Genomic DNA, 14,800 nt, shown 5'->3' on the forward strand with positions numbered 1-14,800 from the left:
GGGGGGCCCCTCCTTATAAGTAACCCGTCCCCCTTATAAGTAACCCCGTCCCCCTTATAAGTAACCCCCGGGGCACCCCTTATAAGGAGTCTCCACGCTTTTTTGCAATGCAACGCGAAAATGAAAGGACTGCGGCAATTCGCTTGATTATGTCCATAAAGCTTCACAAGTTTCCTAGTTACTCACGAAATTTGAGCAAAATCGGTTTGAGGCATCATATCTAAAATCATGGATTTAAATGCGATGTCAAACGACCCATGCGAATGCTGAAATGCGAGCGATTACTGGCGTGAGTGTCGCCAGGCGCGGCGGCGCGGCAATGCTTGAGTGCAGACGTGGCGACTGAGTACGTACTCAGTCGCCACGTCTGCACTCAAGCATTGCCGCGCCGCCGCGCCTGGCGACACTCACGCCAGTAATCGCTCGCATTTTAGCATTCGCATGGGTCGTTTGACATCGCATTTAAATCCATGATTTTAGATATGATGCCTCAAACCGATTTTGCTCAAATTTCGTAAGTAACTAGGAAACTTGTGAAGCTTTATGGACATAATCAAGCGAATTGCCGCAGTCCTTTCATTTTCGCGTTGCATTGCAAAAAAGCGTGGAGACTCCTTATAAGGGGTGCCCCGGGGGTTACTTATAAGGGGGACGGGGTTACTTATAAGGGGGACGGGTTACTTATAAGGAGGGGCCCCCCTTGTGAGTGGGTTTCCCGAACTGCAATGGCCCTGTACGTGCATCGACATCAAATGTGCATAGCACCCATCCGAAGTCTGGCCAACTACTAGGGAACGGTCGCATTCTGGTCTGTCAGTGTTATCATGCCGATACATTTTTGGATTTTCTGAAATCTGTGATCACCGATGTACAATTTATTTAACAAAATCAACATTGTGACAAATGTAGTTTGACATAATAGAATAGTAATACATTGTCATTGTTCTAGATAAAATTTTGCATCCTTTGTAACTCCCTTCTCTCCCTCTATGTCTCCCCTCTCCCCTTTCTTCCCTCTCTCTCTCTCTCTCTCTCTCTCTCTGTCTCTCTTTGTTTGTCCCCCCCCCCCCTTCCCCATCCCCCTTATCTCCCTCTCTGACTGGACAGGAAACACCAATGCTAAAGATGGAACAGTTAGAATTGTGAAAAAAAACAACAACAGAGCTTTATCAACCGGTCACCTTCTTGATCAGCAGTGACAGGAAAATGGGTCACGGGGCAAGCACCAGCGTGAAGAGAGTTTCCCTGGCACAGAAAAAACCCCGCGTGGAAAGAGAGGAGGAGGAGGAGGAGGATTCCAGGCCGGTGTAAGATTTTATTTCCATATTGTTGGCCCTTTTGCACGTGGGGGTTTCATGCAACATCAGCCTGTACTTACCAAAGATAATGGTAAATTTCTATTTGTGATTGTAGATTGATTTGCCAAGTAGTGTGATGCAGGGATGATATAAACCAGGCAAAGAAACAAATACTCTTGTGTGTGCCTTCCCCCCTCCCCCACATACACACGCACACACACTAAATATGCACACATGTAAGAGCAGTCACAGGCAGTTCAGTGATTTCCCAGAGATGGTCACTGATGGTTAATGAGGTCACATGATTTAAATTGGACTATACATGTCGAGTAAATAACTGTGCTAAAGACATTACAATACTTGTTGTTTTTCAAAGCGCTGTTCATAAAGTCGACTGGGTAAACTTTGGAAATCAATTGTAAATTAATTTAATTTGTTTGATGACAGAGAATAGATATATGGTACACATCTTCATGTCAATTGCATGTCATAAACTGCAGTAATTTTTGTTATTTGCTTGGCTGTTCAAGTTTCTTAATCCTTAACTTGATTTGAATCATGATTATGGTCTTTCATTGGTGCTTTGGTGAAAAGAATCATATTGTTCACACAGAGATTTATTGATTAAAGCAGCAAGTACATGTACATTAATTCTCTTCAGACAAAATGCATTTTTTGTTTTTCTCTCTAGATGGACAAGATCAAATTCAGATGGATGCATCGTAGAGAGTCTTAACACAAGCAAAACCAAGGTATACTTCTTCTTTGATTGTGTGCAATGTCCTTTGTCTGTGTGTCTGTCATTATGTATCTCTGTCTTATATTATGCTGTCTGTTAATAATGGAAGTGTGAACATGTTTTTAGGGAATTTCAGACATATCAGTGAATACATCTGCTTGTCATGAGCAAATACTCGCTCCTGATAATGTAATGAGAGAGAGTGTATCCACCCAAAAGTCTGTTCTCTAATCCTGTCATGGATATTCTCCCTGTTGAAAGTATCAACACAAGGTTTGCCATATATGCTCTATTGTTCTAGTGTATTCCAATCAGATTCATTTTTGCAGAGTATTGTTACAAGTTAACATTTGTTACAATGCAAGAATGCACTCGTACTGGTCCTTGATCAAACCTTGATTGTATTCATTGTTGCCACTTTTTTTTTCAATAGCTGGATCTTCTGGAACAGCAGATTACAGAGTTCAAAGAGCTATTCAGGCAAGCAGAACTTAGATATGAGGAGGAGCATGAGAGAGCCACAACTCTTGAAAAGCAGGTTAGTCTGTCAAATAAATGTGCATCAAATATATACAAATATATATCTATATTTTTTTAACTAGTTTTTAACAAACACCAGGTGTATACAATCAATATGTTTTGATATGAAATACGGAAAAAACTGCACACACAGAAAGTAATTGAAATAGCATTCTCATTTGAAGCTGTGTTTTGAGTGAACACATACATTCAATCACTAAATGAATTATTACTCCTCAACAGTCACAAATTATAGTCTTGAAGAACTGTTTATGTAGATACTTTAGACAAAGAGTCTTGTGGTCATGCTTTCTGGCCCATTAATTTGCTAGGTATTGAATCAAATGAGTGCATTTGTTCTGCAGCTGGCTGAAGTGGAAGGGACCAACTTTGAGTTGACGGATCAGATCTCGGACCTAGAGGGACAGTTGGAATCTCTTCAGGGAAATTCTGGGTCAGAGGTCAATGACCAGCTAGAACAGGAGTTGACCCGCAGCAATCAGGTCAGTAGAACTTGCCTGTGAAAGTTTTAATATATGCATTCATTAAAGTGTCATTACACTCCATGTTCAAGTTAGATTCGATTAAAAGAGTGAAATCAAACAAACAGAATGGGGGAGGGGGACGTCATCAGATGGGACATATACATGTATTATGTATGAAATATACATGAAATATGGAAGTTAGCTAATTTCAAAGTTTCTGCATGCTTTCACTGAACAGTGATGTTAGTTACAACAGTGACGTAGATGAGATGATTATGCCATCACCTCACAAGTCTTCATGAGAACCGAAGCAAGACTCTAAACCAGTTTCTTGCAAACAGATGCATGCTTTAGCAAAACTGAGACTAAAATCAAGTGATGTTTTTATTTCTCATCGAAACTAGTGAAATCCTTAGGGGAAACAAAGTTTTGTTGGCCACTAGCCACTGACAGACGACCCTGTATTGAGACTGAAGTGGGGCATGCAAAAGATCGCTGTATTTTGAGATAATAGTTCACAGGGTGAAGCCACACAACGGATTCTAAGTTTGTAGGGGATATCTCAAAAATTAATTTCAAGCTTATTATTGTGATATCTTATCTTTTCTGTTCATAGGGATGTTGTTTATGTCATTTTTTCTTCATTATTTGTTCCACAACTTGTTTTTCTTTTGATGCAATATTCATATGGCAGCTTCTTTTATCTGTACAATTTATTTCTTTTGACAAACTATATATTCACAAGAGTTGCTGGGTATTCCAGAGCCTTTGCTTTTGATGACAAGTGCTTTATTCCTTCAAACAGTACCTGATATTTTTTATGCCTCCGCCAACGAAGTGGCCGGAGGCATTATGTTTTCGAGTCGTCCGTCCGTCCGTCCGTCCGTACGTCCGTACGTCCCGTTTTGTTTTTGTCGATATCTCAAGAACCGTGTGATGGTTTTACATCAAACTTGGTATGAAGGTATATCCTGGGGGGATAATACTTTGTTTGGATTTTAGGGTCATGGGGTCAAAGGTCAAAGGTCACAGGTTATTTTGTGAAAAAAAAAGGTTGAAAATTCATGTTTTTCTCCATATCTCGCAAATGGTTCAAGGTATCTTCATGGAACTTAGTATATATGCTTGTTCCAATGGGCAGTGATTATCTAGGGAAGTTGGGGGTCATGGTTCAAAGGTCGGGGGGTCAAAGGTGAAGGTCAACTCCTCAAAATATCACTACTTTCCTTATATTTATGCAATGCCTGAAGGTTTTTTTTTTTTTTAACTTGATGTATGCATGTATTACCCAATATATATTCTGTGGGAAGTTTCTTGCCAAAAGGTCAAAGGTCAAAAGGTCAAAGGTCAAGTGAAAGTGCTGAATTGCACTTTTTCCTCCATATCTCAAAAGTAACTCAAGGTATCATCATGAAACTTACATATTCATGCATGTTCAACCTAACAGTGATTCTCTTTGGAACTGTGAGGTCAAAGGTCAAAGGCCAGGTTTAGATAATGCTATTTTCCCATTTGATACTGAAATTATACTTTTTCTCAATACCTTGAAAATTACTCAATGCATAAACTTATAAAAGGGTCAAAAGTCAAGTAAAACTCATCAGTTCCCCAAATACCTGCACTCTGACATTTTAATCATTCATCCAATTGAACCTAGTTCTAGGAAAGTGAACATTCAGCACATTTGTGGCAAACCTGTCATTTTAATATTTTGCCAATTGTGTGAAACTGTCATCACACATTGTCAAGACATTGTACTATAGACCTATTAGGAGAACCATGCATTATGGCAGAGGCATATCAGTCGCCGTAGCGATATATCTAGTTTGTATTCACACCTGAAATATACCTGGTATATATTTCTTCCAAGTGTGCAAAAATATTTGAGATCATACTGAATAAAATTCATTTAATTTCCAGCCACACTACAATTATTCATAGTTGTGAATGTTTCTTCAAAAGTACATTAAGATTTGTAAAATGCAGTAATATGAAAATGATTTCCTGCATCATTTGTTTGTGTATATTCAAAGCTGATATTGATATTCCACTACTTTTCCCAATATGAGCAACATGTATTGCTAACTGTTCTATGGAATTCTCAATGAGATTTGTTTTACAAGCTGAAGTTTGAAGCTTGCAACAAGGCATTTTTATTATAGGATAGACTATACTACTGTTATTACCAGTCAGTATAGCACTAACTCTACTAAAAAAAAGATACAACAAGGGGAAAAAAGTGATATTGTTTGGTTTGTGTGTTTGCCATTATTGTGTTTTGTCAGGGGTTTCATTATCTTATTTCAGGGTCATTTATTTGTTTGTTTGATTTTTTTTTTTTTTTTTTTTTGGGGGGGGGGTGGTATGTGTGTGCCTGTTTATTTGTTTCTTTGTCTTTTCTATGAAAGTTCTCATTCACTATTCATTTTACAGGAAGTGGAAAAGCTGGAAATGCAAGTGAAAATACTAGAGGAACAGATGACCTCTATGGTATGTTTATATTCTATCCAAAACAACCTTGTCTCTACTAGTAATTCTTGAAGTAACCTTTTAAGCATATTCCATGAAAGAGATAAAGGCAATCACTTTGTTTCACTCCTGATCAGGAAATCTGTTCATACTGACACGTAACTTTGAACATGAAAATGTATTTCTACATGATGATAAATGTTACTAAGTCGTAGTGGTCACCTATTTTTGCATGGTTAAACCATCCAGTTTGTACTGTAACTCATGTAATATTTCTCTCTCCCTCTCCCTCTCTTTCTCTCTCCCTCTCTCTCTTTCTCTACACCTGTATACCTGAAGACTTGTTTTGTAGATTGACATGAAATAAGAGCCAAGTGCTGTAATATAATATAGACAGATGCCAGATTCAACTTGATGGAAACTTTATAATTACAAAGTGGGATGAATAAATCTCCAGAATTTCTGCTGTCATAATGGTTGACAAGAGTTGTTTGATGTAAAATTATAGTTCTCTGTAACATGGAATATACTATTTAGCACTGAAATAATATTTGCAACATGAACTGTATGCATGATATTCACTGGAAGAATGTGCAGTATGTAAGAATTTTGATTTCATATGCAGAAAATTTGAAAAATGTCCCCTTAATACAATACCATAAGGTGGGGGGAACGGCCGTCAGATGGTAAAACGGTCTAACTTGAAAATTTGACTTTTTGAGGTAAATTCACTTTCCGGGACATGTGAGGGTGCTCTTTCCAATGGTGCTATTGAGAAAATCCCATAATGTCTTGTTTTAGAGATAATTTCCGCTATCTTGGTACTTTTTTGTATTTTTCCTTCAGATTTGATGGTAAAACAGTCTATCTTTGAGTTAGCCCATTGTCGGTAATATTGTTTGGAGGTAAAACAAGCTATCTTTTACATAAACCATATAACCTTCTGAACTGAGATTTTTTAAATCATCGCTGTCAGATGGTAAAATGGTCTATCTTCGAGTTAGACCAGTTTTCATAGTGTTTGTGGTCTGTCTAGAAGATAGACCATTTTACCATCTTATTATGTGTAGCGGGAGTGTATACATGTGCTGTGGTTAAACAGTCTATCTGCACAAAAATCTCATTTATTTTATAATTAAAACCCCAAATAAGCACAAAATTCTTCAGTTATCATTGATTAATATGCTTCTTCTTGTCCCATTGCTAAAAATGTATTATACCCATCTCCTAAAAAAGCTCAAACCTCTAAACTTTAAAGTCATTTTTCTCAGAACAGCAATTTTCGAGATAGACCGTTTTACCATCTGACGGCCGGGAAGTGATTGAGTGATGTAACTCAGCTATGACATTAAAAGTTAATATATGCAAAATAATTTGCTCATAACTTTTAATACTTTGCCGTAAATAAATGACATTATCTTTTCATGTGAATTGTGTATCAACGGATAAAACACACACACACACACACACACACAAATGTGCATTTCTTACTTTGTTGATTTCGTGACCATTGATTTTGACATGTAAATGAGGGTTAATTACTTTATCTTCAGCGCTCCAAGTTCCGTAAGAAAGTGAGGGCAGCCAACATGGAAGTGACAGAGGCGAAGCAGGAATCCTCGCTGAAAATTTACCGTCTGAAGGATGAGATCAAACAACTAGAAGAGGAGAACCTGAAACTGACTGGTATGTCACAGAGATTTCCTTTGGTGATGTTAGGTTAATTCATTTGTGTGTGTAGTGAGTTTCATTTACATCCATTCCCTTGAATCTAAAATCAAAAGATAGAGACTCAAACCCCAAGCACCTTCTGATCGGGATATTCTCCCGCCTGAAACCCCTCATGAGGGGGGTCCGTCTCACACAAGGCACTCTCCCCTCAGCTCATCCCACGTCATCGCACGTCTGGCTGGAGTAGTTCACTCAAAGAGGCTCCCTCCCATCCCCGCAGTGCTCATGAGGCCTCCTCTTCCAGAGACTCCAACCCTAAGTTTAAGCACCTGATCTGGAGATTCTCCCGCCTGAAACCCCAAGCAAACGGGAGACTCCAACTTGATGTGCGCAAAGCGCACATCACGAGCACGAAGTTCCTTGCGGTCTAGGGTTCTAGATGCTCTCTCGTGCTATCTAAGGCTTATTTTTCAACATACAATGAAATTAAGTAAGAAATCATTTCAAGCGGGAGAAATTAAATCTCAAGCAGGAGAACAGGAGATTCTGCAAAAATGGGCTTTCGGTGGGAGATCTCCCATCGAAAGAGGGAGAGTTAAAGTCTCTGAAAAGAAAGTGAAAACAAAAGCCAAAAGCAGCTGATACTAACTGCAGACAAATGCCTTTCCCATGAGTTCACAAAAAATTTTTTAGGACGTTAGAGGTGTACAAGCAGCGTTACATCTAATTGCTGTCCGAACATATCCTGTTGTAGTGCATGATGTAATAAAAACATCCACTTTCGTTATATGTTTTTCTTCACAGCATGGACTTGAGTAATTTTTATTATATCATTCTCATCTCTCCTGTTCACTCATATTATGTATTATGTGGCTAATTGGTTCTGTATCTCTTACTCTCTCTCGCAATTCCTTGTCTTCAGAACGAAATCATTGTTTAATCATTTTTTGTTTCTATTTTTTTAATTTCTTTGTGTGTTTATGCTCCCATTTTTCTACCTCTGTATCTGTCTTTCATGAACTTACTGACCTTTTGATAATGACATACTTGGTCACCTGGTGCAGGGAGGCACCTCCCTGCTTGGTGTATGCATGGTATAGTAATTATTGCTTATTCTGGCTGAATTTACAAGATGAAGAATAAGAGGGTACCATTGGTAAATGTGTAGTTGTGTTATTGGAGTATGTCAATAAAACAGAAACATAGATGCATTCATGTGATGACCTTTTAACTCTGACACTCACAGAACGTCTAGAACGTGCCAATGCTGGATCCTCTCCATCAGCTGAATCTGACAAGTTGCATCCAGGACGAGACCAGCCTGTGACAGAGGATTCCCGCATGATGGTCATTTTGGAGCTTTCTAGCAAGGTGTCCAGCCAAGAGGATCACATCCAGGAGCTCACAGCACTCATTGAAGAGAAGGACAAACTGCTGAAGGACCTGTCTGACCAGCTTGCCCAGCACAGGCCCCCCAGTCGACCCCCGAGTGAGGTGCACACCAGCAGGCCTCCCAGCGGGTCATCCAACCGCCCACTCAGCGGGAAGACCTCACGGCAGAGAAGTAGCGGGTCGAGTGCCAAGACCAACAGTAATCGGGATGGTCAATTAATTGCTCATAGGGGTGCTGACCCTCTGGATAGCGATGGTGGTGAGGAGACATTCAGGAGCTCAGAAACAGATGTGTTCGATTACAGGAAAGAGGAACATCGGGGAAGATGTAAGAGGAAGTCAGAGCATGATAGAAGAGAGGGGCGGAATAATGCAGAGGATGATGGCAAAACCCCTGCTGGCAAGGGGCAGAGCTCTTCAGAGGATAGAAGAAAAAGTGGTAGTCGGAAAAACAAAGACAGGGTCAGGACAAATAGTAAAGACAGAAAGGATCCTAATAAGAGAATAGAAGACCAGGGAGGAGAAGTCGATGCAGAGAGTATAAGTTCAGTATCCAGAGACCACGGGCAGGTACTGGGTCAGAAATCCAGCAGTCCCAATTCAGTATCAGATCAGTGCTCAAACTCAAGGGTCACTCATACACCCATGTCTTCAAGGAGCACTAAAAGAGCAAACTCTGCCGGCAGTGAAGACTCGGCATTCCATGAGAATGGGGAGGGAACAAAGAGTGCTCCTTCCAGTGCAGGCTCGAGCAGGCTTCGCCGACGATTAAAATCATCTCAGCAACGGGCAGCCTCGATAGACACCCTGCACAGCCAATGTGTGGATTTCCCAAAACCACCTTCCAGGACCAGTGCCAATTTGTATGAGCAGGACTCCGGTCTTGATGACAGTTGTGCAAATCAAGCTTCCAAGCAGATCTCAAATCCTTCAGACCAAGACCTGGATAACTTGCTACAGGAGCTAATGAGGGAGAGTCCCATGGATGCTGTTCAGGATATCAAGGAGAAGAGAGTTCACAAGTTTGGTATATCTGAGGATAAGATAAGGAGTCTTATATCAGATGATGGTTTATAACCTATCCCAGTGGATGTAGACATTACTGAGCCTGAAATCTTTATGTTACTCACTCTACCCAGAGCAAGTGTAGAATGATATGTGAGTAACAAAAATGTCAGACAGATGCACAATTACAACAAACAAACAAAAATACATGGCTACAAGACAGAAAACAAAGTTGAATCTTCTTCTCCAACCATTTTGAGATACTATAGCAGAAAGGTTTGTCTTCAGTCTGATCCATGAAATATCCAGTCCATTAATGTATGTTGGTGGCATTGTGTCTACCCGTAAAAGGAGAGATTTAGCGTATTACTGAAAAAGTGGAAATTTTTGCTTATGTAATTTTTTGCGCTCAGCTGGGGAGGATGAGTTTTGCTAGTTTTCAATTTTGCAGAATCAAGATATTGACTACTGGAACATATAGCAAGCAAAAATATATACAGTTGAACCTCTCGTATCCGGACAAGACGGGACCGGGGCTCATCCGGATAAGGGATTTGGCCGGATACAGGAGACTCAATGCTTTATACATGTACATATACATACACATGTACTGATGTAGCCCATTGTAGTACCACATGTAGTAATGTGTATACTTCAACCTTTTCATTGTTACACTCAGTAACAGACCCCAAAATAGAGGTTCTTGTTTGCAAGAATGAAATCATTTTCTTTTATAAATTCTTGGGATGATTTACCTAAATAATTTTTAAGAAATGTATCAAGTATATGTAATTCATGTGTGTTTGTGTAGGAGTTCTCAAGGAGTTGGGAATCCCCCTTTCCTCCCGTAATTATTTTTAAAAAAATCACGGCGAGATTGCGTCCGTATAATAGAGAGATCCGGATAAAGGGAGGCCGGATAAGAGAGGTTCAACTGTACATGCTGTTATTTTGCACTGGTTTCTGGTTGTGCAAAATGTGTGAATGAATTTCAACCTGCAAACATTTCCACTTGTACAGTATACATACTGTTCCTCCAAGTACCAAGAGTACTTCTTTTTCAACATTCGAATTCAAATTCAAACTTTATTTTGAATTTTTATCAACAGAATGTACCAAGAAATTTGATAAATCTGACATGCGTGTCTTTGATAATATGCATAGCCAGCCAGGGATAACTACATGTTCATGTCTACATGATCAGTACAAAAAAGAAACATGCAATCGTATACTGTATATACACTCTGCAAAAAAAAAAAAAGAAAGTGGAGGTTCCCACTCAAAAGATCATGCTTGTATCATGAGGGTACCTCTGAGGGAAGGGGGAAATAAGGGGGTGAAAAACTTTCAATTACAAAGAGTGCGGGAAACTGGGGAAATCAGGAATAGAAAAAAAAAAGAAAGCAAAAGTGTGAAAAAAAAGGTACAGAAAGTAGGGAGAAGAGGGAGAGAAAGAGAAAAGACCCCCCACAAAACCTAAATCATTTTGATGCATACACCAAGGGCCAAAGCCCATAGAGACAATTAGCCAGGTGTTACGTATAAAGCATCTTCGAAAGTGATACAACACCATCTGAAAGTGATTCAAGCACTATCACACATATTGTGTGTTTTTTATATCGAAATAACCGCATCAGTATGTTCCATTTTGTTTGTGTTTTTACCTTTAATTGGACTATTCTACAGATTTTGTAAGATTGTTGATATTTGAACAGTCATGCCTGAATTTGATACTTGTCCATGGAAGTACGTATAGTTGGAAATTCTTTGTAGTATGTTACACACAACCAAGATGAATAATGAGCACTTCATACTTCTGAGAAGCAGAAAACTTCATTTCACAAAGCATGAAAAAATCCTGCTGTTTTTCATGAGTAAGTTTCCCTCAACAATTTTAGATATTTGAAGAATGTTGATGGAATTTTAGGAATACATAACTGAAATTTAGGAGTTTTTTTGTGTTTTTTTTTTCAAGGGCATGTCGTGAGAAACAATAAAACTCATATCCTTATAAATCTCAAAGATGAAAAATTGTTTTTCCTGCAAAATTTAGAGGAATTCTTTTTCTTTTTAATTTCTTCAGCAATCATTGTGTTCCAAATATTGCACTTTCTGAAAGTGACAATACCATAGAGACCTTGTGCACTATATCATGTGAGTATTGAAATTAAAAAGACAATTTGTACTACATCCCTGGAGTGTACAGTATATATTTGCTTGCTCCCAATGTCTTCATGAGGATCTGGTAATCGTTGTGAGAAGCAAAGTGGTTAGGGCTCCATCTTGTGTTCATGGAGGCAAGAATCATCCCAGTGAAATGTTAGCATGACACCTTAGTCCCTCACAGACAGACCACAGTCCCAGTGCGTGAAGCACATCACAACAGTTGCAGTACACCCACCGTCTCGTACTTTAACCCGTTGAGGACAGACTGATTTTGCTATAACACACATTTCCTATAGACACCTGCCCGAGTATTCTCGGAACTCGTCTTCAACGGGTTAAAGAGGAAGAGTTTCATGAGAACAGTTGTGAGGTTAGATTGTGAGCTCTCTATCACATCCAAAAACATGAATTTATGTGTGACTCTTTCACTATCGAGAGTTCAGACATTTTCCTCCGTCAGGAATTCACAGCGATCAGAAAACAAACAAACTAACAGAAACACATAATCATCTCTAGTTCTACCATTTTGTGTCAGAGGAAGCTGTCCTAATGCCAACTGTTGAAACTTTTGTAATTGGTTTGGATATGATATCAGAAAGGTTGTTAATAGTGTGGTAGATTAAAAGTGATCAAAAAGCAAACAAACAAACAAACCAAACACATAGTTATCACTAGTTCTGCAGTTTTATGTCAGAGGAAGCTGTCCTAATGCCATCTGTTGAAACTTTTGTAATTGGTTTGGATATGATATCAAAATTGTTGCTAATAGTGTGGTAGATTGATTCGTGTTCCATTCCAGAAGTCCAAACAGAACGTTATCAGGCAATGGACCATGCACACCATTGGGTTGTTTGTAAGAAACCCCTCAGATGTGTGAGAGGTTGAAAAAATGGAATTCTCACTAAATTTCAATCATAAAAACCTCATGTTTGAATGTTCTATATGTTGGGTTGTATTTGCTTTCACTCAGTGCTGAAGGATGGCTGAAGGTGGCATTATGGCAATCATTATGGCAATCATAGAATGGTATTTCATGTAATAAACACCATATAGAACATTTCACACACCTACACAAGTGGGACATCTAAAATCCTCCCTCCCCCCCCCCCCCCCATTTATGGTCCTTTAAATACAGACAAACAGACACATATTAACAGTTTTGCAATGCTGATGCTTTTGTTTTATTATGATAATTGTAAAGAGAAAGTAAAGCAGAGAAAATTTAAGGTGGTCACACACACGCGCATACACACACACACCCGACTTTAATCTTGCCTACTCGAAGAGAATGAAGACTACCAACTGTAGCTGCGAATAGATTCTTCTTGGCAAAATGTATGTTTAAATGAGCCTTGAAAATCACATGTTTAGATAGTGTATTACGCATAGCAACACAGGCCCGTAGCCAGGATTTTTCAAGGGGGGGTGCGGTCACTAAAAAAACGGACCTTCGGTACCAATACCAATGATGACACACACACACACACACACACACGCACACACAATTTTATATATATATATATATATATATATATATATATATATATATATATATATATTCTTTGGACGACCGAACTACAAAAGTTGTATAAGAATTTGCGCGCGAAGCGCGCCGCAAATTGTGAATTTTGACTGTTTTAATGACGTTTTAAAGTCTCGAGGAAACTTGTATTTTTGTCTGTTGCATGCAATCGCGTTACGGTATTTCATCTAGGAAATAGTAAAAACTCATTTTTTCCATGAAGTTGCAAAGTTTAATTGTGTTCGAGACTCTGCGCGCGTAGCGCGCCGCAAAATTGAGAATAGTGATTTTCCTGGTGTTGTTTTAACTTTTATTTTTTCTATTGTATACCCGCGTTAGCAGGCCTGAAGCCAGGATTTTTAAAGGAAGGGGGGATTGCGTTGATTAACAAAACGGTCCTTTGATACTGTCCCCGGAGGGGTAGCGACAATTAAAAGGTGGACACCATGCTCATACATGGACTTTCAAAATGGCCCCTAAACGAGTAATGATCATATGATTTTTTCGGGCCTTAAAAACAACTATTCCTTAAATGTTTCCTGCACCCTAAAGAAGTACTTCATCATGATTGAACAATATACCATTTTCCCAAATTTCGGCCTTTTTGATACCCTTTGATTATATACGCTCGTACATCACACTTTCCATCTAATCCGTGAGAAAAAACGACCCCTATTACGCGTTTTCTTTAGCGAGTATGGTCACGGTGTCCACCTTTCAGTTGGAGTTTTCCATTCCATTGGATGCTGTTTGGAAGATGAAACATTCACTTTACTATACAGTATATCAGCCGTTGGTATGCGAGTTTGTCAAAAACGAAAATAAATAAGAAAATTTTTAAAACAAAATGAATTGTAAATGTGAACCATTTATATTTTGCCTCCTTGTGGTAGGATATTTCCAGCATTTCCGAACTTTCAAATAATCATTTTAGATTTAATAATATTAAAGGTAGTAGATCCGATTCGCAAACATCTCCAATATCAGTCAAATGTCATATTAACCATCATGCTAAGAAGGTTTTCTTTGTGAAATTTGGAGGTAAGTGAAATTCAAAAATTAAACATCCGTTAGCCATTGGAAGAAGTTGAGTGCAAATTCAGACCGCAGGCTTAGTGCTCAGATGTTTTCCTATTTGATTTGATCTGTCTTACTGTGCACACTAAGATACATACTGGAATGGTTATTTCTTATTTATTAAATTATAGTAGCATATTTGGTTACTAGCTGTCTCTAGGCATTTTCGAATTTGGGCTGCAAAGAGATCCACTACCTTTAAGTTAGAAGAGAGATAAGTAAATAATGATAAAATAAACAAACAAAAAAGAATGAGTTTCTTTTGTAATACTATCTGACAAACTTTTTACTTTACCATTTTACTTCATAGCTCAGCACTTTCCATTCTCTCTCTATACCCTCTTACCCATTACATTTAAATGAAATGCAACTAAAATGAGTTTGCGTGCCTGCATAATACTCTTTGGAAATTATAAGTGAAAATGTTCTTAGGTTTTGGCTCACTTTAAAATGAGAA

At 38.7% G+C, this 14,800-nt stretch overlaps 1 protein-coding gene across 1 annotated transcript; it reads left to right on the forward strand.

The window, feature by feature from the left end:
* The first annotated feature begins 1,206 nt into the window (after positions 1-1,206).
* Positions 1,207-9,650, forward strand: LOC139736047 (uncharacterized). Its single transcript, XM_071646794.1, has 7 exons — positions 1,207-1,307; positions 1,990-2,050; positions 2,471-2,575; positions 2,922-3,059; positions 5,475-5,531; positions 7,064-7,196; positions 8,428-9,650. Exons 1-7 carry the CDS (start codon positions 1,207-1,209, stop codon positions 9,648-9,650), a joined length of 1,818 nt encoding a protein of 605 aa, XP_071502895.1.
* Positions 9,651-14,800: the final 5,150 nt, after the last annotated feature.

This window comes from Diadema antillarum, unplaced genomic scaffold, assembly GCF_040938485.1.
Source record: "Diadema antillarum isolate AM-2024a unplaced genomic scaffold, OU_Dant_1.0 seq00000620_RagTag, whole genome shotgun sequence".
NCBI lineage: Eukaryota > Metazoa > Echinodermata > Echinoidea > Diadematoida > Diadematidae > Diadema > Diadema antillarum.

Coding starts and splice junctions, on each gene's coding strand:
- LOC139736047 (XM_071646794.1), top strand. CDS start 1,207: ATGGGTCACGGGGCAAGCACCAGCGTGAAGAGAGTTTCCCTGGCACAG. Junction 3,060..5,474: donor AGTTGACCCGCAGCAATCAG/GTCAGTAGAACT, acceptor TTCATTTTACAG/GAAGTGGAAAAGCTGGAAAT. Junction 5,532..7,063: donor AGGAACAGATGACCTCTATG/GTATGTTTATAT, acceptor CTTTATCTTCAG/CGCTCCAAGTTCCGTAAGAA.